At 45.0% G+C, this 27,482-nt stretch overlaps 2 protein-coding genes across 3 annotated transcripts in view; one reads left to right on the forward strand and one right to left on the reverse strand.

The window, feature by feature from the left end:
* Positions 1-6,882, reverse strand: part of ZMYM3 (zinc finger MYM-type containing 3) — a 67,953-nt gene extending 61,071 nt beyond the window's left edge. The window contains exon 1 of the mRNA XM_084638563.1: positions 6,703-6,882. The gene's annotated coding sequence lies outside the window, so the exon portion shown is untranslated. The remainder of the gene's footprint in view (positions 1-6,702) is intronic.
* NONO (non-POU domain containing octamer binding) lies at positions 6,162-27,153 on the forward strand. Of its 2 annotated transcripts, none has more exons than XM_084638566.1 (11): positions 6,162-6,317; positions 10,253-10,373; positions 12,598-12,818; positions 13,877-14,178; positions 16,246-16,341; positions 16,932-17,128; positions 18,454-18,538; positions 19,336-19,438; positions 21,694-21,736; positions 22,525-22,634; positions 26,160-27,153. In XM_084638566.1, exons 1-11 carry the CDS (start codon positions 6,183-6,185, stop codon positions 26,295-26,297), a joined length of 1,551 nt encoding a protein of 516 aa, XP_084494692.1. In that variant the 5' UTR covers positions 6,162-6,182; the 3' UTR covers positions 26,298-27,153. The 2 variants fall into 2 exon arrangements, with proteins under 2 accessions (XP_084494692.1, XP_084494693.1); XM_084638567.1 differs by having other exon boundaries at positions 12,625-12,818.
* The last annotated feature ends 329 nt before the right edge of the window (positions 27,154-27,482 follow it).

Genomic DNA, 27,482 nt, shown 5'->3' on the forward strand with positions numbered 1-27,482 from the left:
TGGATACAATTAACTTAGGCTTGAATAGAGACTGGGAGTGGATGGGTCATTACACAAAGTAAAACTATTTCCCCATGTTTATTCCCCCACCGTTCCTCAGATGTTCTTGTCAACTGCTGGAAATGGCCCACCTTGATTATCACTACAAAAGGTCACTGCGGCCTCTCCCCCCCCCCCCCCCCGCTGGTAATAGCTCACCTTAAGTGATCACTCTGGTTATTGTGTGTATGGTAACACCCATTGTTTCATGTTCTCTATGTATATAAATCTCTCCACTGTATTTTCCACTGAATGCATCCGATGAAGTGAGCTGTAGCTCACGAAAGCTCATGCTCAAATAAATTGGTTAGTCTCTAAGGTGCCACAAGTCCTCCTTTTCTTTTTGAGAATACAGACTAACACAGCTGCTACTCTGAAACTTAAAATTTAGTTTGACATAGCTCTATTGCTCAGGGATGTGACAAACCACACTGCTGAGTGGCATAGTTATGCCAAGCTAACCTCCAGTGTAGATGCACCTAGGCTGATGAAAGGATGCTTCTGTCAAACTAGCTACTATTGCTTGGTGAGATGGTGTTCCTACACCCGCAGAAAAACCCATGTCACCGCAAGCTGTGTCTGCACTATGTGGTTATGCCAGTATAGTACGCATAGTATAGACATGGCCTGAGTGAAACTGGTACAATTCTGTGTTCAGACAAGCCTAAAGTTGCTCTTGTTCTGTACTGAAGGTTCAACTGCCTCAGCACAGCCTAAAGCACTCCTGCCCTTTTAACTGAGCCCCACAGAAAACTGTCCCCAGCCAAGGGGCAACTCAGCCCACCTTCAGAACTTTGAAATGTTCATGCCATTAAGCACAGGCAATTTCTCAGCTCTGTCTGTTCTCCTGGGATTTGGTCAGTGTTGCTCTCATGAAACCCCCACACATGCTGAAACATCACAGAGGTCAAGAGGAGTGTCTCCTCCACTTCACACTGCTAGTGGTAGTACTACAGAGATGGAACCTACATGCTGCAGGATGCAGTGCCTCCTTGCTTCTCACTTTGATGCTAGCTGCTGCTGCTTATATTGTAGTAGGTGCATCTGCACACATGGGGCTTCTGTAAGACCAGCAGTAACTGCTGATCTGAGAATCCCCCCATCACCAAAACAAAAAAAAAAATCAAGAAAATTAAATGCAAAAAACTCTAGTAATGCAACATTAAGGCTGTGAACATAACTGCACAAGAATTAGGGAAGGGAAATGTTCCCTTTCTTGTTACAGTTAAGTCTTACTAATAGAATATAAAATTTAGTACAAAGTGCTCCTCTTACCAGGCCTAATGTGCATTGTAAACTACGAGGTGTTCACATAGTTATGTGATGCCACATGCCAGTTAGATATCAGAGGTGTGTGAATCACTTTTTCTCTTGAGGCAACTCTGACTAAAATTACTTGTGTCGGGTTCGGTCTACACTACATACTTACTTCTGTGTAACTACGTCGCTCAGGGTGTGAAAAATCCACACCCATGCGCGATGTAGTTATACTGACCTTACACATACACACCCCCCTCACTGTGTAGACAGTGCTATTTTGGCAGGAGAACTTCTCCCACCAACATAACTACCGCCTTTTGCAGAGGTGGAATTATTAAGCCAGCGGGAAAGCTTTCTTCTGTTGGCTTGGAGCATCTTCACCAGACACACTGCATTGGTGCAGCTGCGCCAGTGTAAATTTGTAGTGTAGACCTGCCTTCAGTTTAGTTCTCTGTTTGAAATATGTGAGCTGGAGTTTTCTACCAGGCAGGAATGTTAAAAGTTAACCAGTATCCTGCCTCCCATATGAGCCATCACTCCTGCTACAGGGTAGGCCTGGCCAGGAGGCAGAGTTCTGGGAAAGCAGGGGTTCTCTTGTAGTGCTGGGGAGTGAAGCACAGATGGATTTTCATCCTCCCTAACTCCTCATCCTGAAACTACCAGGCCAGGGTGAGCAGTAGCCCTCTCAGCGTGCAAAATAGGGACTGGTGACAAAACATGGGAAGTGTCTCCAACATGGGGCACTGCTTACCCAAAGTGTATTAAATGGCACTTCGTTTGGGAGAAGGGGTGTTCTGTTAATTATTTTCAATAATACCTTTGTTAAGCTACTGGTTATCCTGTGTTACATTCCTTCCCTTTCTCTGTTTATACATTTTCCTAGGTGTCTGTTTCCCACAGAGGGACACTGTCAACTTTGGGCACGTCTACATACAAAATTTGCACCACATTAACTATAACTGTATGATTAAAGCGGTACCATCTCCCTAGTGTGGATGCAGTTATATTAGTGTAGAGGTGCTTTTATTCCTGTACACAAAGGGGAATAACTGCTTGTTTAAGTCACCTTTATAGCATAGGTGCTGACTTCCCTTCTGCCCCGTGGGTGCTCGACACTCCCCCCTGCCCCTGACCCCCCCCACCCCACCTTGCCTCACCCCCATTCCACCCCTTTCCCCCCAAGTCCCCACCCCTGCCCCACCTCCTCCCCTGAGCGTGCCACATCTCCACTCCTCCCCCTTGCTCCCGAAAAGTCCTAAGCACCACCAAACAGCTATTAGTGGCAGGGGGGCGGGAAGCGCTGGACGGGAGGGGGAAGAGGGGGGGACGCAGCACGCTCAGGTGGGAGAGAAGGAGGCAAGGAGGGGGGAGCTTGGCTGCCAGTGGGTGCAGAGCACCTGCTAATTGTTCCCCGTGGGTGCTCCAGCCCCTGAGCACCCACGGAGTCGGTGCCTATGCTTTACAGTGGTTTAACTGAATATAGAGTAGGCTTTTACTTGTTAGCAAAATTATTATATAAGTCACATCCATAACCAAAATAGTTACACCAGTAGAAATTTCAGCTGTTGACCAGGTCTTAAAATTTTTTGGTTGAAAACACACCCATTTCCTTACCTGTGTTTTCCAGTTGCTTCCCCTCCACCCATCTCCTATCCTGCTGCTGCAGGCCCTAAGAGGGTTTCCCTGAGCTGAACTGTATTCCCACTACTGTCAGCTTTGCTCCCCCTCCCCACTAACTGTGCAACCTCTGTCCCCAGCCAGATTGTGTAACCTCATCACCTTCCCTATTAACTGTACCCACTGGTATCCTGTGGAACACTCTACCCCCAGGCCCGAAAAACAACAACAACAAAAACAACTGTGCCCGCAACCAGACAAGATTACAAATCTGGTTAATAAAGGTAATAGTACTGATAGCACTTTTGCAAAGCAGCTAAGTACTGCGCAACATTCTGATTAAAAACAAGCACTAAACAAAATCAACATGGGTCATATTGAATATATTCAGAGCTAACAGATAAATATAAAAACATACCTGTTCATTAACTATTATCAACTGGGGGTTGCTCAGGCCTTAGTTCTTGGCCCAATGCTATTTAATATTTTTAATCAATGATCTATAATATAAAATAATTGATAAAGTTTCAGATGAGACTAAGGTTGGTGGATTAGTAAATGAGGGGGACAGATCACTGTTTCAGAACAATCTGGATCACTTGTAAACAGGATGCAATCAAACTACATGTGTTTCTGACTGAGCTTGTGAAGTTTTCACACTCAGCATTTCTCTTTCTGTAACACAATCAATTCCAAAATTTCAGGGAATGCTCTAGGCATCAATAGCCAAAACTATTGACTTTTTTGGGAAAAATCAGAAAAATGGGGGAGATACAAAGCTCCTGTTAGCTTTTTAGCACAGCCAACTGATGCAAGCACCTCTGCAATGGTCTACAGATCAAACCACTGGTTGATGGCACCCATTAATGCCTTCCAGCATAACAGTACTCCTATTTCACTGCTGTGTATCCTCCGAACAGAGTTAAATCATTCAGGATGTCAAAATGTTAGTCTCCCAGGCAGAAAGAACAACCATGAGGGAATATGGGGTGCCGTGGTGTGAACACAGCCCCTGGCATGAGGGAGGAAAGAATGAGGATCCTGGTATGGGGGAAGGGAAAAATGGAGTACACAAAGCCACTCGGGCAGAGACTGGGGGACCTGGGTGTGGGGAAAGGGGTCACACAGAACCCATGGCATGAGGGAAAGACAAAAACCTTGTCATGCAGGAAAAGGGGAAAGGGGGGAAGAGGCTAATGAGATTTCACACAGAGTCCCTGACACAGGGGAAGAATGGGGGCCCTGGAATGGAAAAAAGGGGCCATGCAGAGCCCCTGGCATGGTGGGGGAAAAGGGAATGAGGGCACATAGCATCCCTGGCTCGGGAAGACTGAAAGACCCTGGAACAGGAGAAATGGGGGGTATAAGGGAATGAGAGTAATGGAACACACACAGACACGCTTCCGTGAGGAGAAGAATGGAAGGCCCTGGAATGGTAGTCACACAGAACGCCTAGTTGGAGGGAGATTGTGGGAAGTTGCAGCAAGCTCCTGAAATAGAGGGGGATGGGAGGGGTGACACCCACCCACAGATCTTGGGGACAGGGAGAATGAAGGATGCTAATCGGAGCTCCCAATGTGTGCAATGTACTTGGCCTACAGAAACTAAAAAGCATGCAATCCTCTACCAATATTTCCAAACACAAGGTCTTACATTTAGAACACAGAATTTAGGTCACACTTTCAGGGTCAGGGACTGTACCCTGGAACACAGTGACATCAAAAATAATGTAGGGGGCCACTGTAAGTAACCAGCTGATTATGAACTTCCAGAGCAAAGCTGTAGCAAAAAGGACTAACACAGTCCTTGGATGTGTAAACAGGGGGATATACAGCAGGGGAGTAGGGAGGTTACAGTACCCCTGCATACCACACTGGGGAGATTGTTACTGGACTGCTGTGTCAACTACTGGTGGGTGCATCCTTTAGAAAGAATACTGAAAAATTGGAGTGGGTTCAGAGAAGAGCCACAAGAGCAATTTGAGGCTTGGAAGGAGTGGGATACTTAAAATCTATCTATTTAGTTTATCAAAGAAGCTACTTCATTGTGATCTATAAATTACCAACACAGAAGAAAATACTGGATAATAGAGGGAATCTAGCAGACAAAGACAGAACAAGATCACATGGGAAATAAGATGCAAATTTAATTACCTATTAGAATAATTTTGCCAAGGGATGCAGTCAAATCTCCATCACATGGAGTCTTTAAATCGAGACGGGGTATTTTTCTAAAAAGACCTGCCCTAGTGGGCAGTACTGAGTGACATTAGATGGCCTGCGTTACTCGGGTTAGGCTCGATGGACACAAGGCTCCTTTGGCCTTAGGACCCTCTGGATCTGCGGCGGGGGTCACCGGCTGCCTACCACTCAACGATGAGCTCTCCGAGGCAGGCTGGCATTTAACCCCTGGCTGCGGGGCGCGTGGGAGCTAGATCCACAAACGGGATTTAGGGTCCACACAGCAAACCCTGACTTCACCCGCCCAGCGGCACCCAGAGCCGCGGAGGGGCGCGGGCTCCCGGGCACTGCGGAGCAGAGCTGGACGCCGGAGAGCCGGCCAGCCCGCGGAGCGGGAGGCCCCGCCGCGAGCCAGCAGCAAACGCCCGGGAGGAGAGCGACGGGGCGACCCCGGGCCCGGGGGAGGTGCCGCCCAGGAGCCCCCGGGGCTTAACCCCGCCTGGCAGCCGAAGCCGCTGCACGCCGCAGGGCAGGGGCCGGCCAGAGCCAGCCAGCGAGCGGGGCCGGGCCGGGCCGGGCGGGGCCGGGGACCACGGCGGCCCGGCGCCCCCCGACGCTCCAGCCCAGCGGCCAGGGCGCCCCACGCGGCTTGACGCCGGGGCCGGGGCGGGCCGAAGCTGGCGGGCGCTGCCCTGCGGGCTCCGGGACCGGGGGGCCCCCTCCCCTGGGCTCGGCTCGGCTCGGGGCGGGGCCGCGGCGGCGGACTGACAGCAGCCCCGACGGCGGCCGCGGCACTGTCTCTTTAAGCCGCACCACCCTCCGGACGCTGCGCAGATGCCGATCTCAATGCGCCTGCGCACGCTCGGGGGTTGGCTTCTTCGTTCCTTTGTCCCTACCTCGCCTCTCATCTAAGCTTGGTGCCTGAGGGCATGAGTGGCAGCTAGTTTCGCGGGCTGCGAAGACTGCTCAGCCAATAAACTACGAATAGAGGCGCGATCTTGTCTTTGGTCCCGCCCTGCTCCATTCCTTCTGTGATTGGCACTGCTGTGAGCCACTGAACGGAAAGTGTGTGGAGAAGATTGGCCAATGGGGCAGCAACATGGGCGGCCCTTGGGTAACCGGTTAGGCTGTCCGATTTCCGGCCGCACGCGCTCTTTTTTTCTAGGCGACGAGAAGGCGAGAAGGCCGCGATCCGTTGTGGGAGCGAGGGCCCAGGAGCAGGTGAGGCGGGGGCGTCCCGTGAGCGGCTCCGGGCGCAGCGGGCTCCGGGCGCGGCGGCTCCGGCGGCCTTCCGCCCGAGTGGGCCCGCGCGGCGAGGCCGCGGTGTCCGGCTGACGCGCCCCCAGCAGCGGCTCTTGGCGGGCCCGCGCCGGGCGGGCGGGAGGCCTCGGCCGCACGCGGCGCGGCACCGGTTCAGCTTCATGTCAAAGGCTCCCTTCAGGATAAACCGGTGCAACTTCCTCGTGTGCCCCCCCCCCGCTTTTCCCTTCGCTGCCAGGTAGCTGCTGCGGCCCTGTCAGCCCGCCCGGCCCGTCGCTCTCCTCCTCCAGCCTCGCTGGCTGTCGCCCGCGCTTGCCCTTTTCTTCCCCCCCGGTGCGCCGCAAACCTGCCGTAGCCCCGCCTGTTTTCGCGCTCCTTGTCTCCCACCAGCTTTCCGCCGGTTGCCCTTGCGTGGCTCCTCGGTTAGCTGTAAGTAAACGACTCATTTGTGCCAGTGCTTCTCGGTGGCTTCACAAATTACACGTTGCTTTTTTATTGCTTCCGCTTGTGCTGCTTGTAGGCACAGTACCCCGCTTGTCACTCTTTCTTTAGGTGATTGCATATGAACTTACCGCTTTGCATAGCCCTCCACCGCTCATGCTCCCGCCTCCATTGACGCTCCCCCCCACCCCGACACATTTACTTTCCGTAGGTGCACTGGCTAGGGAGAATTATTTAAGTTGCAATTCATTCTGCCCTATGCATTCTAAAAACTGCCAACCAGGTTTTAGTTCCAGTATTATTGTTTTTTTGTTGTATATATTTGAACTGTCTGCAGCTCCTAGGTACAGTGTGTTGGTGCTTCATGAGTAAAATAACTTCTTTTGACTGAATGCATAGTTTGAGCATGCTGTGTAAGGATTACACATATATCTTGTCTGGTTGCCTTACAGCCACTTTGACCAACTTGGAATCTAGGTCTCTCCAACACTTCTAAATGGAACAAACTTAGTATGGAAGGAATTGGTGGCAAAGGAATGTGGATACCCAAGATAAGACAAGTACTATGGTGCAGCTTTTTAAACACAGTGCTGATTGCACAGATGCTTATAGCAAACAGTATCATCAGGGGACATATTTCTGTTTTTGGTTGTTGTTTTTTTAAGTCTGATGGTCTTATAAAAGTTCTAGTAACCATCAAAACAACAGCCACTAAACATAATATATATAAAATAAGAGTGGCCATACTCTGTCAGATCAGAGGTCAGTCTAGCCCAGTATCCTGTTGTCTGACAGTGGCCAATGCCGGGTACTTCAGAGGGAATGAACAGAACAGGTAAACATCAAATGATCCATCCTCTGTGGCCCATTCCCAGCTTCTGACAAACACAAACAGAGGCTAGGGACACCATCCCTGCCCATCTTGGTTAATAGCCATTAATGGACCTATCCATCATGAATTTATCTCATTCTTTTTTGAACCCTGTTATAGTTTTGGGCCTCACAGTATCCTTTAGCAAAGAGTTCCACAGGTTGACTCTACATGGTGTGAAAAAATACTTCCTTTTGTTTTGCCTAATTAACCTAATTTCATTTGATGACCCATTTGTGTGTTATGAGAAAGAGTAAATAACACTTCCTTAGTTACTTTCTCCACACCCATCATTTATAGACCTTTATCATATCCCCCCCTTAGTTGCCTCTTTTCCAAGCTGAAAAGTCCTACTCTTATTAATCTGTCCTCATATGGAAGCTGTTCCATACCCCTAATCATTTTTCTTTCCCTTTTTCAAATCTTTCCAATTCCAATATATCTTTTTTGAGATGGCCTGACCACACCTGCATCCAGTATTCAAGATGTGGGCGTACCATGGATTTATATAGAGGCGACATGATATTTTTTGTCGTCTTATCTATTCCTTTCTTAATGATTCCCAACATTCTGTTAGCTTTTTTGACTGCCGATGCACACTGAGTGGATGTTTTCAGAGACCTAGCCACAATGACTCCCAAGATCTTTCTTGAATGGTAACAGCTAATTTGGACCCCATCATTTTATGTGTATGGTTATGTTTTCTGATGTGCATTAATTTGTATTTTTCAACATTGAATTTCATCTGCCATTTTGTTGCCCAGTCATCCAGTTTTGTGAGATTTCTTTGTAACTCTTTGCAGTCTGCGTTGGACTTAATTGGTTTTGTTTCATCTGCATATTTTGCCACCTCATTGTTTACCAATTTTTCCAGATAATTTATGAATATATTGAATAGGACTGATCCTGGTACAGACCCCGGGGGACACCACTATTTTACCTTTCTCCATTGTGAAAACTGACCATTTATCCCTACCCTTTGTTTCCTGTCTTTTAACTAGTTACTGATCCATGAAAGGACCTTCCCTCTTATCCCATGACAGCTTACTTAGCTTATGAGCCTTTGGTGAGGGACCTTGTCAAAATCTTTCTGAAAATCTGAGTACACTATATCTACTGGATCCCCTTGTGTACATGCTTGTTGACCCCCTCAGAGAATTGTAGTGGATTGGTGAGACATGACTTCCTTTTTCAAAAACCAGGTTGACCCTTCCCCAACAAATCATGTTCATCTAGGTGTCTGACATTCCTGTTCTTTACTATAGTTTCAACTAGTTTGCCCAGTACTGAAGTAATTGCCAGGATCACCTCTGGAGCCTTTTTTAAAAATTGGTGTCATGTTATCTATCCTCCAGTCATCTGGTACAGAAGCTGATTTAAATGATAGGTTACATACCACAATTAGCAGTTCTTCAATTTCACATTTGAGTACATTCATAGCTCTTGGGTGAATACCATCTGATCCTGGTGACTTATTACTTTTTAGTTTATCAATTTATTCCAGAACCTTCTCTAATGACACCTCAATCTGGGACATTTCGTCAGATTTGTCACCTAAAAAGAATGGCTCAGGTTTAGGAATATCCTTCACATCCTCAGCCTTGAAGACTGATGCAAATAATTCATTTAGGGTGTGTCTACACTGGCATTTTACAGCGCTGCAACTTTCTCGCTTAGGGGTGTGAAAAAACACACCCCTGAGCGCTGCAAGTTTCAGTGCTGTAACGTTCCAGTGTAGACAGTGCACCAGTGCTGGGAGACGTGCTCCCAGTGCTGGGAGCTATTCCCCTTTTGGAGGTGGGTTTTTTAAAGCGCTGGGAGAGCTCTCTCCCAGTGCTATGCTGCAACTACACAAGCAGCACTTTAACGTTGCCGTTGAAGACGTGCCCTTAGTTTCTCCACAATGGTCTTATCATCCTTGAGTACTCCTTTAGCATCTCTATTGTTCAGTGGCCCCACTGTTTGTTTAGCATGCTTCCTGCTTCTGATGTATTTAAAAAAGGGACATGGTTAACATAAAATCACCCTTGCCTGAATTCTTTTACTTGCTACTGTTACAGGGAATACATCTTCTTAGAACTGAATGCTTAAGACAGTTTTTTGTTTTCTTTTTGAATTTGAGAGTGCTTCATGTGTATTGCACTTTCCCCTGTGTATGTGGTTCTTTCACATAGCAACATGAGAGAAATTATCTTAAATAGGAAAATATAACTACATTGGTTGGCATTAGGACTCGAATGCAGGACTTAAAACCAACTAGATTTTAAGTTAACTTTTCCCTTAAAGGAGGATCTCTTCTTGGTTTTGTAGTATTTATGTGGCTAGTAGGTCAGAAAGAGCACTTTAGTTGGAAATATCATTGGCTACACAGGTTAATTCGAATCAGATGTATTATGTTCAAATTGCACTTTCCCTCATATTGTCTGTTTCCCCCAGGTGTCTGGAGTTGCAGAGACTGGAAATGCTTCTGTTCTGATGATTATCTCTGTGGTTGTGCCCAGGAAAGTAGCTGTAGTGTTGTGTGCATTGGCGGTTGCTGGTTTGTACATTGAGGATATATAACCAATGATGTATTTGCTCTCAGGTTGGAAAAATGCAAGGCAATAAAGGCTTTAACATGGAGAAGCAGAACCATGCTCCAAGAAAACAGCATCAGCATCAACAACCACCTATTCCTGCTAATGGACAGCAGGTCAACAGCCAGAGTGAGTAGATTACACAAGTCCATCTTGGTTGTTGTAGCCCTCTGGGCTGCCAAAGTGCCATCCGCATAAGCCCTGACTTAAGTTTCACTTTAAACTGTCACAGGTTCTTTCCCTGTTTGAGATGATCTGATATCCCATGAGAAAGGATTAGTTTAGATCCTCTTCTGCTGTCAAGTTCCTCTGGATTTTTTTATTGCCAATCCTTGCCCCGTGAATAACCCACTTGTATTCGTTCTTTTTGGTATGAAAGCAGAGCTTTTTACTAAATCTGTAAGAAGAGGAGATTGCGTTCAAGATTACGCTTTCAGTCAGTTCAGTTCTGCTCTTATGGCCTGACTTTCAAATATGTTGAATGCTGGTTGCTCCCAAAGGTTTCATTGAGATTTTTGGGGCTGAGTGCTTCTGAATCAGGCCATTAATGTGCACGTTTAAAGATTTCTTCCTTGCTGCTTATAGGATCTTCCAGTAAATCTAACTGCCCAGAGGACTGCAAATCTCTCCAATCCTCCAGTGTCACCACTGTGGATTTTACAAGAAAGAGGTGGCTTGTCTGTGACTGGCACTCTTTCCTCCTTTTCTCTCACCCTCACCCTTCTTCCCAAAGCTGTACCAGAGGACCACCTAGCACAGTCCTTCCTAGGTATTGGTGGGATAGAATTGCTGTCTGCATAGATGCAGTTCTAATAGGAAGGTTGTTATAGGGTTCCCTAATCACACATCAAATCGAATCACACATCAGTTTGAAACTTCTGAGCAAGGTGATCTCCTGACTTGGCTGCTTGATACTCCAGCATCAGAGGGCCAATCGTACCAGTGAGGGTTGTTGTGCCAGTAAGTCCAATCCACTGACGTGTACCCTTGTTCAATATGGGCTGGAGCTCTATGGAATTGTTGGGTTTTGATCTTGAGCTGAAGAAGTGGGGTTTAATGACCTTTGGGGCCTTAACAGATCTAACTTAATGGTTCAGAAGCATGTAGTGGTGAGGGTCTGAAGCTGCCATTCATGGATGACTGGGGAGTGTGTCTGGTTACATTGATGAATCAGTTAATTTGATAGTTATGTTTTGCTTTGAATGTGGAATCTACTACATAAGTGTTATAAAAAATAGAGCTGCTCAAGTTGAGTGTGTGATAAAGTGGTTGGCCAGCCTTCTCCCTACTAGAGTGGGATAATTTTACCCTTGCATTCTAGTCTCACCCATTAAAAACTAAATAGAGTGACAATGGGAGATCAAAAAGAAAAGGAGTACTTGTGGCACCTTAGAGACTAACCAATTTATTTGAGCATAAGCTTTCGTGAGCTACGGCTCACTTCATCGGATGCATACTGATCAAGTCTCTATTCATGCTTCTTATGGGTCATCTCAAAATACCATTTTTGTGATTATTGCTTGAGACCATAAACCTGAGCATTTCCCATATTTTTTTCCACCATTGTAGTGTCTGCACTTTCTTACTCCCTGCCTCACTATATTTTTATGATTTATCATTAATTTGCTGGCTTTTTGGTTCTGTTTTAGCCACTGAGTGTTACTTGACTGTAGACTTCGTGACTAACTTTGCTGACTTTTCTGAGGTCCCATCCATATTGCTGCTTTATAGCTTCCAGCTGCTTTCTCTCCAGCTTGGAGATAGGGTCTGGGTTCCAGAATCTTTCTAGTGCATTCCCAGGCTGTAGGTGGCTGAAATGTTATCTGCTTTTTCCCCCTTGTGCATCTGTTGTACTAGGCAAGACTAATTAATGTAAGTATCTTTTGAATGTGTGTTTTTTGTTTTTTTGGTTTTTTTTTCTGAATCACTGTTGAGTTCTGAATTCATTCCAGGATGATAATCCTCTAGCAGCCTATGACACTGCAGCTTTTCTGTAGATAGCTAAGCTGTGGTCTTGAAGTCCATGTGTCAAACATAGTCCACAGTAAGAGTTGCTAAGCATCTTTTGACGCAGTAGTCAAGTTAGGAAGGCTGCTGCATTCTTCCAAGGTCCCTACTTCCCGCTTTGGGCTCTCCCTCACATAGTGGCCGATGCCTTGTTACGAAGCAGTGCAGTTCCTGCAAACTTCGTCTTTCATCAGAATGTTGGCCCATGCTGAAATACTGTCTCCTTGTTGCTATGGAATTGGTTGGAGATGTTTGAGACTTGGGTGAGCGGGTGGAGTTAGCTATTGTTGTATGTCTTTATGCTCGCTGTGATGTAACATAGTGGAATTTATCCCCCCAATTGTAGAGCGACTGTGTACCTTATTCCCCTCAGATGAAGGCCTCACTATTGACCTGAAGAATTTCCGGAAACCTGGTGAAAAGACATTCACCCAGAGGAGCCGCCTCTTTGTGGGGAACCTGCCCCCAGATATTACTGAGGAGGAGATGAGAAAGTTGTTTGAAAAGTATGGGAAGGCAGGTGAAGTCTTCATACACAAGGACAAAGGCTTTGGATTTATCAGGCTGGTGAGTCATTATTGCTTCCTTTGGGGTGTCCTGTGTTAGCGCTCTGACATTAGGAGAGTGGTGCTTATTGGAAATAGTAACCTTGTTCACATATTTTGCTAATCGAGTTGGTATCTTCACATAGATGTTTAAAATTAATTCTGGTGATCTGAAGTATGGGATACATTGGAACCAATTGGTTCTTAGATTTTTAATATTTTGAATTATACAGCAGGTTAGCTGCCTTGCAGTTATATGGATTAAACAAGGATACTTAATTTATTTCAAGACAGTTGCTTCAGACATGGGAATAAGGTCTTGCCCATCCTCCAAACTATTGTCTTGGCATCCTATTTAGGAAAGGAAGATGTAAAACTGGGGTAACAGCTGTTCTTGTGACAAAACCTATATTTTAAGTCCCATACAAGTGTTTTGCTTATATTGAACATCAAGAAACAGGAAGGAACCATCTTGACACTTTCTTGTCTTGAAATACAAGATGGGCAGCATGGTGAGAAGCTGGAAGCTTTTTAAAGTACTATGGAGATAATGAGTATTTAATACAAGTTCGCATATTTTCCAATAAGTCATTAGTCAGGTAATGGATCTTAAGATTTTGAAAGACTCCTGCCTTTCTTGTACTTTCAAATACTGAGTAGTTCCTGTGTCAATCATCAGACTAGATTACTGGGAAGAATTAGGAAAGTAACAGTTCTCACTGTGATCCTAGTGCTATTCATTGATGTGTGCTTAACTAATATTAACTCCTAGCTACAATCTGTAATCCTTGCAACATTCCTTTTAAGTTTTGTACCTGATGTTGTCTGCTTTCTTTTTATCTTCTCTCCCCAAACTTAACATGTGCTCCCTGAACTAGTTTAACGGGCACCTTGGATAATGGTCAGAAGACCATTACAAACGTTACTAAGGCATCCTTTGTGGTACAAAGAGTTTTGTTCTTCTTGCTGTATTGCTAGTCCAGGGAAAGATAGGCTAGTGACCCTGTCCTCTGCTTCTGTGGCAGGAAACATGTTTCCATACTGCATTGCAAGTTTAATGATAACTTTTCTTGTCTTCAGGAAACTCGCACTCTAGCCGAGATTGCAAAGGTAGAACTAGACAACATGCCTCTCCGTGGGAAGCAACTAAGAGTGCGCTTTGCATGCCACAGTGCATCACTGACTGTCAGAAACCTGCCTCAATTTGTGTCAAATGAGCTCTTGGAGGAAGCCTTCTCTGTGTTCGGCCAGGTGGAAAGGGCTGTGGTTATTGTGGATGACAGAGGAAGATCGTCTGGGAAAGGCATTGTGGAGTTTTCAGGGAAACCTGCTGCTAGGAAAGCTCTGGACAGATGTAGTGAAGGGTCTTTCCTGCTAACCACGTAAGTGAGGAGGGCGAGAAGTGCTGTTCTGGAAAGTGCACAGCTTGGCCAGGCGGGTGCTGGCTTGTGAAACACTGGTGCTTTAACACTAGAGTGGGGCTATGTGTGGTATGGGGCAGAAGGCACTATGTACTTAAACGTAAGTTCTATAATGACAAACTTCCTGTCTCATATCTGGGCCATGTTAGAATAAATCTGTGCACAGGCTTATGTTCAAAACCATCTTGCTTCCTGGAGGCTGTCCATGGGATTGAGTGTGCTAATCTGGGAACTGCTGCTGTTGAGGTTCCTCATAGACAAAGCCGCCTTTGGGCAGTTCAAGTAGTCCTGAAGAAGAAGAAGCTATTCCTCCCCTGTTAAAGTATTGCTGGCAAGTGAATAAAGCTTGTGTATGTTAACTGTGCAGTCTAGATCACCCTAGAATTGATTATGAAAATGGGCTTTTGTTTTGCAGTGGGTACTTTTGTGATAGAATGTTGCACACAATCCTGTCAGCAGGCATAGATTCAGTTTGTTGTTTAAATGGCTAGATTGTGTGTGTCCATGCATTCATTCGTTTGTTCTGGCTGCAGCACACTAGCCTCCATGCTTGAGTATTCCAGGGGCACCTAGCAGGTCTGCAGAGTTCAATGTCCTTCTGGGAATGACTGTGCATTCTTAAGAGTGGAACTAAATCTGAAATGTTCTTTGCCCCATTGGTCCCAACAGCCAGTGAGTCGGACCAGTTATGTATGGTACAAGGCCCATCGCTCCAATGCTTTTGGTTAGGTTGGGTTGCTTTTTGGGGGAGTGCTGAGCTGACTGTTTTTTCTCTCCCCCCCGCCCTTTGGGCGGGTTTTTTTTTAAAAAAAAAAGTTATTTTGGTAACAGCAGTTATTAAAGCCTAGGATATATTGTGTTTGATTTATAATCCACTTACTCTTCTAAGTAACATTTTATTCCTGCTCCTATTCCCTCACTACCATTGTCCCTGCTATACCTTGCCTTGTTCCAGAAGATTTGGAGATGGCACCTTTCATTCCATTGCTAGGATACTCTGAGATCAGTACACAAACGCCTTCAACTTCAGAAAGCAGCTCAGTTCTGTTCAGTCTTTTCTTTTCTTCTGTGCTAGCCTCTCCAGTGTGTGTCTGGGACTGGCCAACGGTGCACTAATAGCTGGGCTACAATTGGAGGGTCTTTGGACTCTGCCCAGACTGTTTGGAAATCTTCACTCGTATCACGTCTTTGTTTAGTAACTATCATTGGCTGATTCGGGACTCAGAAGTAGCTGTCTTAAAGAAAGAATACGAGAACTAGCTGTCACCAAATGAAGTTAATAGGCAGCAGGTTTAAAACAAACAAAAGGAAGTATTTCTTCACACAATGCACAGTCAACCTGTGGAACTCTTTGCCAGAGGATGTTGTGAAGGTCAAGACTATAACAAGGTTCAAAAAAGAACTAGATAAATTCACGGAGGATAGGTCCATCAATAGCTGTTAGCCAGGATGGGCAGGGATAGTGTCCCTAGCGTCTGCCAGAAGCTGGGAATGAGCAACAGGGAATGGATCACTTGATTACCTGTTCATTCCTTCTGGGGCACCCTGGCAGTGGCCAGTATCGGAAGACAGGATACTGGGCTAGATGGAACTTTGGTGTGATCCAGTATGGCCGTTATGTTCTTAAGCGATTATAGAAGCAATTTCAAACAAGTCACACCCAAAACCCAGACAGTACCAATATATAACTTGGGTGTGAAGATGGCTTTCACTTGTATTCTGGCTGTCTTTGTCTTAGCATCCGATGAAATGAGCTATAGCTCATGAAAGCTCATGCTCAAATAAATTTGTTAGTCTCGAAGGTGCCACAAGTACTCCTTTTCTTTTTGTGGCTGTAGACTAACACAGCTGCTACTCTGAAAATTGTCTTAGATGGTTTTCTTAGGATCTGTTATTCTGAAACTTCATTGGTAGAGAGAGAGCAGTATTTTATAGCTCCAGCTAGAATTAAGACACACACAGAAGCTGGCCTGCGGTGCAGCCATTGTCTAGGTAACACTGAAATTGTGTGGCCTCTTTTCTTTCCAGATTCCCTCGGCCTGTCACCGTGGAGCCAATGGATCAGTATGATGATGAGGAGGGACTGCCAGAGAAACTGGTCATCAAAAACCAGCAGTTTCACAAGTACGTGTCCACTAGGGAAGGAAGAGGGGTGTTAGTGGTGGACCATTCAAGAGATTGGTGTCTTAATCTTTGGGAGAATGCATCCTCACAAGCTAGTAAAAGGCTCTTCTTATTGCCTTAGTACATTTCTCTCTTCCCCTAATCCTAAATATGTGTTTCTTTACTAACTTAGGCATGCCTCTAGAAAGCACCACCCCTGTTCAGGCAGCTGAAGTTTTCATGAGTAGTTGCCCCTACACTAGAGAGTTGGGTGGGTGGGTGAAGGGCAGAGAGTAATTAGGATTACCTTTTAGTTTCTTCCTTCAATGAATTGGACAGGTCTTTTCTGGGGAGATATGCCAGTGCTTCAGATAGGGTCCTCTGCTAGAAAACAGGAAGATGCAGAAAGAGCAGCTTCCCATTTATTGCAGTGAGAATTCTATTTCTGTGTCAAGCTGGCAAGATGGCAGCTTCTTGGATAAGATATTCTAAGTGCGTTATTGATCTCTCCCCTTCGTAGGTGTTAATTAGAATCTCTCATATTTCATTTGTATGAATCTTTATTTTCCACGTTGGCTTTGCTCAAGTTTTCTTGTCTTCCACTTCCTCAGGGAGCGTGAACAGCCTCCTAGGTTTGCACAGCCTGGCTCTTTTGAGTATGAGTATGCCATGCGCTGGAAGGCTCTAATAGAAATGGAAAAGCAGCAGCAAGAACAGGTGGACCGCAACATTAAGGAAGCAAGAGAGAAGCTGGAAATGGAGATGGAAGCAGCTCGCCATGAGCACCAAGTTATGCTCATGAGGCAAGGTGAGAGCCAACGTCATCAAAGACCACTCTTACAATTTCTTCGTAAAACTGGGAGTGTCTAGCACAGTAACCAGACCAGTGTTGGCTGGAGATGGGCGTGTTGGCTGGAGATGGGCCTGGGGATGGATGTCTGACTGATAGCTTGCCAGATAGCCGTTGTCTAAATAGATCTGCTGTACAGTATAACAAGCTTCTGTTCTGCTATCTTCTGTAGGATGGCAGCTATAGAGTCTTAGTTGATCATACGCTTAACTTGATGACATTTCTTTGTGTATGTCTGTAAAGCAATAACTTGTGAATGCTGCATCTGATCAATTTCAAAATCCCAGGGAATGTCCTAGGTATCAGTGGTGAGAACCCTACCGATTTTGGGGGAAATTGGAAAAGTGAAATGAGGGGGACACAGAGCCCTTACTATCTGTTTAGCAGAGCCACAGCTTCAAGCACTTCTGCAGTTGTTCATAGATTAGATTGGTTGAATGGCACTCATTCACACTTTCCAGCATAACCAAATATTTGTCTCTCATCTCTGCGTGCCCTTCCAGTAGAGTTTAACATGTTGACAGCCTGAATGACTTATCTCCCAGACAAATAATAAGGGGAAAGGGGGGAGAAGGAAAATTGAAGCATGTACACAGCCCATGGAATGGGAGATGCACAGAACCCTGGCAGTCCAGGAAAAATTGTGGTATCCTGGCATGGGGTAGGGGGAACGCAGATCCAGCAAGGGGGAGGGGAGAAAATGAGAGGCAGACAGCCCCTGGCATAGGGGGAACTAGGGGCACACAGGATTCCCACCATAGAGAGATTTGGGGACCATAGTATGAGAGCACACAGAACCCCTGTCCTGGGGAAAAGAGGACGTGGAGGGAAGTGGAAATGGCATGCATACAGAGCTGCTGGCATGGGAGGAGAATGGGTGCCCCTGCTATGGAAGGAGAAGAAATGGGGAACTTCTGGCATGCAGGGAGGGAATATGGGACCCTGGTATGGGGGAAGGAAGGAATGGGGGGGCCCACACAGAACCCCGTCATGAAGGAAGGAGTGCAGGCAGTTGCATGGAGTCACTATAATAAAGGGGGATGTAAGGGTAGCACCCAGGGACCTTGTGGGGAAGGGTGGAGGAATGCAAGGAGCCCCTGGTGTGCACAATGAGCTCAGGCTAGAAAAACTACGAAGGTGCAACCCCCTGGTGTGGAAACTAACTGGTAAGTTGAGGTTCAGGTATGGAAGTGGGGGGAGGTAATGTTAGTCTGGTCACCTAGCAGCCCGCAGAGGGAATGACAATTGGCCCAGTGATTGGCTTCTACTGTCACCTCTTCCAGATTTAATGAGACGCCAGGAAGAACTAAGGAGAATGGAGGAACTGCATAACCAAGAAGTGCAGAAACGTAAACAGCTGGAGCTCAGGTAAAGGGAGGTTCTGGCCACTCATATTGCTATGAATTAAATGCATCCCCTTAGACTGGGGCTAGGGCATTATCCAAAGCAGTTGGACACACAATTTAACAAATATAATTTCCAAACGTTGAGTCATCTTCATCCATAAGCAAAATTTACAGTAGGTTTAGGGTGCAGTATTGTTTATGGTGTATGCCCGTGACCTTGAAGTACACTGACTAGTTCTTGTTTTTTCACTGATAGACTCAGGTTTGGATTCTTACTGCTTGGCTTTCAGATGTATATACAAAAGCCAGGTGTTTTTGCAGCAACCTCGATTGCTCTAGCGCTGTAGGTGGGGAAAATCCTTGCCCTAGCTGCAACCTTTTCATTCTTCCTGTCACTTAAGGATCTATGAGAATCTCTCTCCTCTCTCTCAACTCCTTTATGGTCTTACTGCCTGGTTCTCAAGGTAATTCTGTAGGCCACTAGGAAGATCTTCAGACCAGTTCTTTTCAGAGCACAGTTTGAGAACGACTTGGCTAATGTTTCCTGATTACATATGGATAGCATTTGTTTCAAAGCGTAGCGTATTCTCTGACTGAGATTTTTTTCTGATAAGATCACTAGAATTGAAAGGGATTAGAAATAATGGTAGTTTTCATGAGTTCTAGAAATTTATCATATTGAAGAGCTTAATGCTGTACTTGTCTGGAAGAACAGTGTCATCTTTACTGCTGACAAATGCCTACCATGTAGCACTTCGCCCCTGTGATACAGAATCTGCTTATGTCGTGCTGAGTGACTCTGGAGTCCTTTCCTTGCAGGCAGGAGGAAGAACGCAGGCGCCGTGAGGAGGAGATGAGGCGGCAGCAGGAGGAGATGATGAGACGCCAGCAAGAGGGCTTTAAAGGGAACTTTGCTGATGCGGTATGAGTTCTCCTACCTTTTGATTCATATGTGGCTTCTGTCAGAAGGATAGTTGTCCAGAGACAGGGCAGGATTTCTGTTGATAAGAATATGACTGGGCATATATTTTTCTCTAGAAGAGTACCTCTTTATGGAGGTACAAGTAACACAATAAGATGGGGATGGGACTGCGTTTTTACAAATCAATTTTAATCTTGTTGAGGATCACAAACACTAAAATTAACCATACTCGTGGTTATTGCATGGTCTCACTACAGGCAGAATTAAGATTGTTCGAGTGCCTTAACTGTGTTTCCATTTTTTTGTTTAATCTTTAATTTCAGGCGGGCTTGGGGGTGTTTTTAATGATTGGCTTTGGGATAATTACAACATCTCTAATGTAATTTACCCTATGTTACTGGTATGTGCTCTGTCATAACTTCACCCCAATGCAGTTTTGTCTGAGACTATACGTATGGAAATCCAGTTGTTCATGGGAACTCACTTTCCTGCTGCTGTCCATGTAGGACCACAGTGTGTCAGTCTTACTTTGCAGCAGAGCACATGCTAACAGGTCCTATTCTTGGAGCAGTGATTGAAAATTTCCTTCATGAAGATCTCTGCAGAGCCCCACAAGGAGTCACGTGCCAGGCCACAATAACATTGGCCTGAAGACTGCTGCATCCTGTCTTGGCAGTTTGTCTAAACATTGCTGAGTTTAGGGACCACTTTAGGCATGACAACGTGGTTGCCATTAAAAATCAGTACTTGTCAAGTTACCACACAATGATATTGGGTACTGCAGTTCCCCAACTGTTAGAATGGCAAACGTCTCTAATTACTGATTTCTTGATACCAGTAGCTCTAATTTTAAGGCCACATTTTTCACAGTTCAGTAGGGCTAAAAACAACACTATTGGGAATTCACTCATTTCTATCTCTGGCAGTTTGCAAGATCAGCTCTTAAAATCTCATTTCAGAAACCACCTTGCTTTTAATCTGTTTTATTTCTGATGCTGTAACAGCTGCCACCTCGAACCATGGGAGCTAGAAATTGTAAACAGTGCTGTATACTAATAGCTTGGCATCTGCTTTCACACGGTGGAAAGCAGTGGTGTCATATATGGCAAGTGGACTGTATGCATCCCGGTTGAAGTATTTGTGGCCTACATGACATCCAGGTTTTTTTGATGTTTCTATCCTTTTTGGTTGTGAAGAAAACTTTCCAAATGTAAACAGCATGGCTGATGCAGTACTGTCTTCCTGAGGCTGCATACAGTTTGAAACCGTGATTGTGAATTTCCTTGACCCACACTGATCTCCTTAATGTTGACTCTGAAGCCCAGTGATTACACACCAATGTTCTCTCACATTTATCTCCCCCTGTTGTTTTGTCATATCATTAGATGTAAGCTCCTTGGAGTAGAGATGGTCTCTGTGGCATTATCTCCATTTTTGAACTGCTTTAACTCTTTTTTTTTTTTTTAAACTGATGCAGCCATCTAAAATAGATTCACTTATACTGGTATAAAGGTGGCGTAACTGTATCCACACTAGAGGGTATCCTGATTTATCTGTACAAAATCATCCCCTAACTGAAATAGTTAAATCCTGTACAGAAACTGTGTAGATCAGGCCTAAACTATGTGCCTAGTTCCCAGCACAACGGAGCCCTGATCGGGGCCTCTAAGTGCTACTGCAATTCAAATAATAAATAGCTGTCCTAGACATACAAATGAAGGAAAGTGAAACTGGCTCGCTGGTTCTTGTGAAGAAGTGGGACTGCTCTTGGGGTAAGGGGGCACTGCTGGCTTTGAAGCAGAACAGCTCCTTTTTGTGCTCACTAGCCTATGCTAATAGGAAAAGCATCTGTATTCCTTTTTTAAAGTATGCTGTTTCCTGACCTTGGTGAAGTAGTAGAGCGAATTTCACCTATTGTTAGCAGTAGTCTGAGCAGCCAACGTCAGATCTCTCTACCTAGGCGTCACACATCTCTGTATACCAACACTTGTGCTTTAAATTTGCACAGTGCTTTGCTTCTGTTGGATGTTTTACAGTGCAGGTGGCTAACTATACTGCAGATTTACACCTTTAAATTGAGATCTTATTTGTTCAGCAGTGAATAGTGAAGTGGATGGTTCATTTTCCTTCGCAACTTTTCCTAGGGAGTGACTTTTCTATCCAGTCTTCAATGATAAAGTCTACTGAAGCTCTCTGGGTTTGTTATATTAGAGAATGTCTTAAACAATGTGGTGTGAAATAAGTCTCTCTTTCAGAGGGAGCCACCGGATATGCGCATGGGACAGATGGGCATGGGAGGTAAGAGCTGCCTGTGGTTATCTGTCTTCTCTGTTTCTCTCCATGTTCAGTTCCCCTGTCTGCAGACACTGGACCTGCTCTTGGAGTGTTTCATTTTGCTAATTCCATATTTAGTGCACTTAAAACTTGCTGTAAATAACTTTCCAATGATGTCTGTTTCTCTTAAGTTTATATAAAGTTTATTTAAAGCACGTGACAGTTCACAGCATGCAAAGTGAGAAGTATTTGGTGTGATACCTTTCTACCTAAAGTAATTTCATTACTGTATGTCTGCAGAGGGCTTAGCTCAGTAAGCAGAAGTTTCAGGTGAAATTATAGGTAGAGCCCAAATGGAATTAAGATTTCCCAAGGAGACTTGTGTCTACTTTAGGAATAGGTAAAACATGCAGAGAGAGATGCTGAGCTCAGCAAACAAAAAGGTCAGATGGGTAATAAGTATGACCCATTGATTGTATTTCCATATTTCTAGTTCACAATCTGCAATTTTAGACCACTTGGGCAGAAATCAGTGAAAAAAGGAGTATTGGATGGTTAATAGATACTGAAATGTGATCTTGATGGCCGTCAGCTATCTGTGCTTTTTGGGTTGATTTGAATTTTGAGTGCAAGGGTAGCTAGGCTTGGTTCACTATTGTATCTGATAAAGGCAAGGCAGCCTGACTTGTTAGGACTCCCTCTCTGGGGTAGAACACAGCAGGAAACTTGCATAGGTCGTCTCACTAGTGGGAGACATGTCGTCCAATTCCCTTTTGTGTATGCTGGGAATATTCTTCAGATCTCTCTTGCAGGTGCCATAGGCATGAACAATAGAGGAGCTATGGGTGCCACCCCTGTCCCAGCCGGCGCACCTCCTGCAGCTGGTCCTGGAGCTATGATGCCTGATGGAGCTATGGGAATGGTAATGTATCTGCAGCATTATTTTTCTAGCTACTCTCTTTTGAACCCTTTTAAAGAGTACAGTGTGGGGCTAGCTATGGAGACTTAGTTAGTTGTTTCTCTGTTGCTAAGGCTGAGACTTGCTTTACATCAAAGACCTGCTTTTTGGCCACCTCTCAAATCCTCAGAGGTCAGTGTTCACATACGATATGTGGCCAGCATGGAACTTGTTGCCCCAGTCTGAGGTGACTCAGTCAGAATTCCTAATGCTTTTCTGTCATATTATACCTCAAAAATAACTTACCCTAAAATGTATTTGAAAGATCTCAGTAACAGTTTTTGCATGTGACAAATCTTTTACATGGGGAAAGGTATATTTGGGAAACTTCATTGAATTGGGGATCTGGATTCTGGCAGACTATATGGTTCAAATTTTCAAGAGCTTTCTACCTAGCAGTTCCCATTGAGAACAATGGAGAATCCCCCTAAAGTGAGAACAATGTGGGTTGCTGAGCTCTTCTGAAGGTCTGACCATTAAAGGGCAGAGAATGACTGGAGACCTATGCTTGCTTATTTTTCCCTGCTTAAATGGTTGCTTTTTCTTGCAAAGAGCCTTCAAAATGAAAAACCATGGTTAATGGAGGCTTTTCGTTGTGACTGTTTTGAGATGGGGAGAAGAAAACCCCCCGTCACCAGCAGTCAATTTTGTGAATGCACTATCTTGCCTATGGCAATAGTATCTCCTTTTGTCCTTTCCACTGGTGCCATTCCTCTGAAGTGGATGCTGGGGAATTTTCATTCTCTTCCCGACACTTCCCTGTAAGTGGGAATAAATGGAGGGATCATTGGGGCTTCATAGCCCCTCATAGTTCTTTGACTTTTCTCCTCCCTACCTCTCCCTAATTGCCCTATAAAGTTTCAGAGCTCTTCAGGTATCCTGCTGCTTGCTTTCCAATCAGTATCATTTTAAACAGTTTAAAAATGCAAAAACCCAAAGGAAAAGTAAGATAAAAACTCTTAATGCTGAATATCTATCAGTACTAGAAGGTTAAAAATTCCATCAATTAGAAAGCCAGAATTAAGGCTCTGCTTAAAAGAAATCCACATCCGAACTCTGCTCCAACAACAAGGCCATAAGAAAAGCAAATAAGACAGGTTTCAGAATAACAGCCGTGTTAGTCTGTCTTCGCAAAAAGAAAAGGAGTACTTGTGACACCTTAGAGACTAACCAATTTATTTGAGCATGAGCTTTCGTGAGCTACAGCTCACTTCAACGGTCGTCCATCCACACATTTTACCTCAGCCGTCACCACAAACTTGAATGCTTTACTCTGAATCAGGCAGTGTCTGTACCAACTTTTGCCTTTATGTCCACACAAATGAAACCAGTCCATAAATTCACTTTTTGAATTCTAATTAAACAAATAGCGTACTAAATATAGCTATTCCTCCACTCTTAAGATTCACTGGACCACCAATTAGGCAGGTATAAGATTGGCGCTAATGTATCTACATATGCATACCACCTAGGCCAGATTATGAAATTACAGTACTTGTGTGGAAAAAAATGTGAGTTAGTGTGGTGAAAAAGCATCCTATTTAGTATCAAACATGCATGTTTGAAACCATATATAAAACCAGAGCTTGTTGGTGCATATTTTTGATACATCATCTGCAAGTTGTATCAAGGCAATATATTTGCCTAATAAGATAGCCACAGCCATTGTATGTGAACTGCTTAAAGCCCTTATAAAAATGATGCAATGAACAAACAAATGAAAGCTAGGTTGCTGTAGAGCAGGGGTTCTCAAACTGGGGGTCAGGACCCCTCAGGGTGTCGCGAGGTTATTACATGGGGAGTCGCGAGCTGTCAGCTGCCACCCCAAACCCCGCTTTGCCTCCAGCATTTATAATGGTGTTAAATATATTTTAACATGCTTTTAATTTATAAGGGGGGGGGTCGCATTCAGAGACTTGCTATGTGAAAGTGGTCACCAGTACAAAAGTTTGAGAACCACTGCTGTAGAGGCAAAGTGAAGGTTGTTGCATGTTCACTTCAATTCTGAGCTTTCAAATGTTTCGGGGTTACTTTAGTTTAACAAAGTTTGTGTGAGTAATTTAGTTTAGGAAGGTAATGGGGTGGGAATGGTGATGACTCTTAAGAGGGTTAAACTAGATTAGCTTGTAAAGAATCTGATTTTGATGATATCCAGTGATGGCTACAAGACTTTTAACGTGACAGCTTCAGAACAGACCATGTCTTCCCTCCATATTTCTTTCCCATCTGCTCCACGGAGCTCTGCTCTTGCCTGAGGCACAGTATCACATCTGCAGCATGAGCATAGCAGCTGTGTAAATATTTGGTGTCTAAAGTGTTCTGGGAATTTTGCATACCAAATAAGACACACTCTGCTTCAGAAAGCTTAGTCTAAGCTATAGGCTAGTGACCATTGGGAGAGGCAGGCCAGGGGATGAGAGGGAGAGGACAAAGGTTACCAAAATAAGGTCATGCAGTTGCTCTAGTTGCCAATGTAGCGTATATTATTATCTGAGACTTCTTCAGTTCTCTTGTGATGACATCAGTGTTTCAAGTGGTGACCAAGTTTGTGTGGATAAAGGGGCAGGGAGATTGGTGGATTGGATGACGGGGAGAGGATGGATTCAGGGAGGGGGAAATGTGAAAGGAGGGGAGTCCAGGCGCACTGTTGAAAAGGAGGACAAATATTGTCTCTGGTGAGTGGGGGGGACGGGACTTCTAGGGGCCAGGAGGCTTTTACAGGCTGCTTTGGAAGCCAGCCCTGCTTATACTGCTGGTGCTGGGAATTAATGGAACCCTGTGTCCCAGAGCAGCTGCTTGGTCTGATAAGGAGCAGATCCTCCACTCACCCATTCCTGGCACTGACAGTGGTTCCAGTCTTTCCCTCAAGTAGGGCCTGCAGGACAAGACTAAGGCTGTTCCAGACCCTTTCTGTTCTGCGTGGGAGAGTATAAGGGGGGCTGCCATTTTACTGCCCTTAGTTGTGTGAAATCCTCAGCAACATTGGCAGCATGTGTCAGGGTTCCAAACCCTTGATCACCCCCATTTGTAGTTTGAATGATTATTGGGGCTGGGTGTCCAGGAATGGTGTTCAGTTTGGGGAGTATGGTGGAATTGTGAAATTCTCAGGATCCCAGACTGCATTACTCAGACAGCCCACTACAGGGCATTAGTCTACAGGGTTTGTGTGGCTATTTTCCAGTATGCTTGGCCCTGAATTCTGTGGGGGAAGCTGACTTTGTTCCTGTGGTACTTAGTTATCTGAGATCACATCCCTGTCAGTCCAGTCTTGGTTTGGGGCACTCCCCTCAGTAAATCTGGAATTAAGAGTTTACTCTGTATTCATAGAGTAGGGAAGATTCTGAACTCGCTGCTTTCCAGTTACGTAATGCCTTGAGTTGGTAGTCACTTGGTTCTGTGGAATCCTGATCAGACCCAGGTGGACTGGAATTGCTTCTAACTTAAGTCTTTTCTCCTTTCTGCCTCTTCTGCGCTCTCGCCCTGTACAAGACACCGCCACCGCCCACTGATCGCTTTGGCCAGGGCAGCGCAATGGAAGGACTTGGAGCTATGGGAGGAAACCCGCCTGGCTTCAACAGAGGAAATCCTGGGGGGGACTTTGGCCCTAACAAACGTCGTCGATACTAACAGGATTAAGCTACCCCCTACCAACCCCCCAAAGAGGAAAGGAATCTTGGCAGGCTACGTAGAGTTCTACTTGGGGGGTGACTCTTCATGGTAGTTTTAATTAGGGCCTGCTTTGGCAAAGCCACTCTAGGAAAAGGGGAGTGCAGTCTGACTGGTAAAGGTTTTAGTAAATTTAATATGGTGCATTCCTATAATTTCAATGTGAAAAGTGGATTCTGGGAGGCTTCAGTAGCTGTGCAGTAAAAGTAAGACCTGATAGAACCCTGATGCCTTTACCATTCCATGTTTCCTACATGCAGCTGCAGTCCTGAGATTAACTAGATACAATCGGAGTATTAGCATTCGTCCAGTACAGCTCCTTTGAGAGCACAGGCAAGTCTCTGGAGATTAGGGCAGCACTCGGATCTTTTGCGGCCCTCAGCGGCTCTGTAAATTTATATAGCTCCAAATGACCCATCATGTAGTGAAACCAGGAGGGTTTTATGTTTTTTAACTTGTAGTTTTTACTTTTTCCCTGGACCATTTATTTCTTTAAAGTAGTGGACCGTCATGTGCAGCCTGAATGGCTGGAAGGCTCTTGATTGAATGGATCTTTGATATGTGTTGTACCGCTGTTTATTTTTACTGGTAGTAAAGTACAATCTATTGGACAAAGATACTGTATCTCATGCTGAAGACTTAACTGAAACTATTGTTTGTATAACCTTAATCTTGCCTGTCTATTGTGTAGAACTACTACAAGATTTTCGTTTAGTGTAAACTGTTTGAACACAAGCTGTAATCGTCCCACTAACAAGTTTGAGTTTGTCTGAGGAATGTTACAGGAATGCATTATTAAAGTGGATTTTAAGCCTTTTTTTATCTTGTGTGCAGTCTCTTCTATTCCTGAATAAAGCTTCTGGGTACATGCAGACTGAGGCACATGAAGCTCCAGTCACTAGAGCAAAATTGCATTGCTGTCCTCATCCACAATGTGCAGAAACTGTCTAACCCTTGAGAGCTCCAACAGCATTATCCTTGGCATAGATGGCATTTCATTATAGAACTTTGAGTTGGTTGGAACCTGCCAATCTCAGCTTCAGGAGCTGGGCTTGGAGAATTCACTGAAGTTTGCGCCTTGCAGATCTCTTCAGACTCTTCTGGTGAGGTGGAAATAGGAAGAGCAGAACTGCTATTCCTGCTTCC

The sequence above is a fragment of the Lepidochelys olivacea genome (assembly GCF_965140295.1).
Source record: "Lepidochelys olivacea isolate rLepOli2 genome assembly, chromosome: 9".
Taxonomy (NCBI): domain Eukaryota; kingdom Metazoa; phylum Chordata; order Testudines; family Cheloniidae; genus Lepidochelys; species Lepidochelys olivacea.